Source organism: Corylus avellana, chromosome 9 (genome assembly GCF_965113065.1).
Source record: "Corylus avellana chromosome 9, dhCorAvel1.hap1.2, whole genome shotgun sequence".
NCBI classification, from domain to species: domain Eukaryota; kingdom Viridiplantae; phylum Streptophyta; class Magnoliopsida; order Fagales; family Betulaceae; genus Corylus; species Corylus avellana.
Window position 1 is genome coordinate 18,026,855 of NC_142498.1, and position 3,145 is coordinate 18,029,999.

At 35.8% G+C, this 3,145-nt stretch overlaps 1 protein-coding gene across 1 annotated transcript; it reads left to right on the forward strand.

The window, feature by feature from the left end:
* Positions 1–1,251: 1,251 nt before the first annotated feature.
* MYB93 (myb domain protein 93) lies at positions 1,252–2,667 on the forward strand. The gene is made up of 3 exons (XM_059604947.2): positions 1,252–1,433; positions 1,517–1,646; positions 1,748–2,667. Exons 1-3 carry the CDS (start codon positions 1,301–1,303, stop codon positions 2,448–2,450), a joined length of 966 nt encoding a protein of 321 aa, XP_059460930.2. The 5' UTR covers positions 1,252–1,300; the 3' UTR covers positions 2,451–2,667.
* Positions 2,668–3,145: the final 478 nt, after the last annotated feature.

The following is a 3,145-nucleotide window of genomic DNA, read 5'->3' on the forward strand; positions in this document are numbered from 1 at the left end:
AATAAAAAAAAAGGGAAGAAAAAAGAAAGAAAGCATTATGCCATTACAAACGTAAAAATATTGTCAATTCACCACTAAGGTTCCATTTCATGATTCCATTATCAAACAGTAAAAAAATTGATGAATGATTTGATTGCTAAATAAATAATTAAGAAAATAACATTATAATTATGTAAGTGCATGTGTCATGTGTAGACCTTTGTGTCCCTACTTGATTATAAAAATAATAATAATAATAAATAAAAAATAAAAAATAAAAAATAAAAATAAATAAATAAAAACCAAGAATACGTAGATTCCCTAGGGTCATATGAATCCAAAATGTAAGAGATAAAGTCCTTTCAAGCCATGCAAACAATGACGAAATAGCTTCTTCTTGCGTGCATGGAATGAATTCCTTTGACAAGTAGGCGCCTGCCATCTGTTACGCAATCTGATTTTGAAAGATTCAGCTTAACGAAATACTGGCGTGAAGAAAAAAACAAAACACATAACAAAACAAATGTTTTTGCCGGATAGAAGTAATTGTCTTCTATCTCCTTTCTTACATATAACCATTTTTTTTTTCTAATAGAAAAAGCAGGTAAGCTACTCTTTTTTTTTGCATGCCGTGATTAAATGTGTTGCGAGTCGCGCAGAAAATGGCTTAGATGATGGGAGAATTGTAAGCATTTTCTTAAGTCTGATTAAATTATGGTCTCATTCAATCCTATTACGACATTAGTAGAACTTAAAGCGGTTAATATTAATAGGATTACAAATTATCATTTCGAGAGTCAAACTCTCACTCCTAATATATACACAACCACTTTAAAAAAAAAAAAATTGAGATTGCTGAACCAACACCATTGATAATTCTTACATATAACCGGGAGAGTTTGACTAAGACCAATTACACCACGTCCTCCAAGACTAATGTCAAAAAATGTTTGGCATACTTTTAATAGAACAATTACATTTTTATATCAAAAAGAGTGGCATCTCTTAATTATTTTACCAATTATAAACGGACTCTTTAGTAAATGTTGTAGCATCCAAATCATTTTCCAATATCTTAATTAGTGAATAATGTCAAAGGATATATAGGTCATTTCATAGAAGAGTGGCGTACGTCTCTCATATTTTAACGAGATGGGAGAGTGTACCAATCTTGATCGACCAAATAAAAATTGAGAGTGATTATTTAATTAAGACAATTGACGACAAGAACTCCCATTAAATAGCGAGCCGAGTCTTTGCTGCAGCAGGGGGAAACAGCAAAAAGAAAGCAAACTTAGATACATTGATCGAGAAACAGGATATGGGAAGGTCTCCTTGTTGTGACGAAAATGGCCTCAAGAAAGGACCCTGGACTTCTGAAGAAGATGAAAAGCTTGTCCAATACATCCAGAAACATGGCCATGGAAGTTGGAGAGCCCTCCCTAAGCTTGCAGGTTTTAGTTTACAAATTAAACCCACTACTCTCTCTCTCTCTCTCCGGGCTTTTTTTTCATTTCCTTTTTCTCTTGGCATGCAGGTCTTAACAGATGTGGCAAGAGCTGTCGGTTAAGATGGACAAATTACTTGAGGCCGGACATCAAGAGAGGGAAGTTTTCTCAAGACGAGGAGCAGACAATTTTACACCTCCATTCTGTCCTGGGAAACAAGTAATTAATTAATTAATTAATTAGTTTCAATCTTGACTACTTGTGCTTATTTTTGATTAATTATCACAAACTTACTAATTTTATCTGCATTTGTTTACAAGATGGTCAGCTATTGCGACGCACCTACCAGGCCGGACTGACAATGAAATCAAGAATTTCTGGAACACACATTTGAAGAAGAAGCTGATTCAGATGGGTTTTGATCCAATGACCCACCAACCAAGAACCGACCTCTTTTCCAGCTTGCCACACCTCTTAGCCCTTGCTAACCTTGGAGACCTGATGGAGCACCACCCATTTGATGAAAATGCTGTGAGATTACAGGCAGAAGCTGTCCAGTTGGTCAAGCTTCAATACTTGCAGTATCTTCTCCAATCCGCTGCCAACATCACAGACAGGGAGACTAATATCAATTTGTTGAATTCAAGTAATCCTGCTATCAAACAAAACCCAGTTTTAAATTCATTACAAGCGGAGAATCCAGCAACATTTTCTGTTGGAAATGATACCACTCAACCACTCCACCACCCAAGCTTATTATCTCACCTGTCTTCAGACCCACAAGTCCCTTTCGGTTTTCAAACATCTTTCAATAGTCAAGGAGATATTAACCCACCTGAAGACTCTTCATGGTTATCCCCATTTCCCACCACTTCTTCTCTTCTTTCAACCATTATCGAGGAGACGTCGATAAGCAACCTCGGAGATGCTACTAGCAGCACCTCTAGCTATGGAGGAGGAGCTTCTTCAGGCTGGCCTGAACTATTTTTTGACGACCATATTATGCAGGAGATTCTTAGTTAATTATTTCAGTTTTCGGGAGATTTGGAGTTGCATCACCGTGTATGTTTGCTGTTACGTACTGTTTACTCTCGCTACAAACACTTATTGCATGTATATAGCACATGAACCTCATGCGTACTCGAGTACGTGTATGTTATATATGCATTTATATGAGACTCATATAATACGTATTATCTATATAGTCTGTGGATAAATAAAACATGTTTTATGGTTTTTATGAGCAGATCTAGAACTATATATATATTTTTCTGTGTACTATTTATCGCTAACGGATACTCAAAGGCCAGAGCCCATCCTCTTGGAACAGGATCCTCTCCAATTTATTTGAGATATATTTTTGTCTTTTTACTTTTTGAGATGACAAAAATACTCTTACAATATAACTAACTGGATATTATTCATGATCCTAATTAATTCCATCCTCTTGGCTTCATTGTCAAGAGCGCAGCTTTTCATGGAACTGATTTAATGATGCAAATGATTAATTATTTCGTTAAACTTCCATTGGTGAACTTTGAAAGAGAGAGAGATATGGGCCCCGGGGGGGGGGAAAGAATAATGTTATTTAGTAGACGGTCATACAATTTGGATGACATGGCAGTGAAAATCAGCATTTACATCAACAAAGTCTTGTAAAATAGAAAAATCAATAGTTGATTTTCACTGTCATGCCATTCTAATTATATGGCAATCGT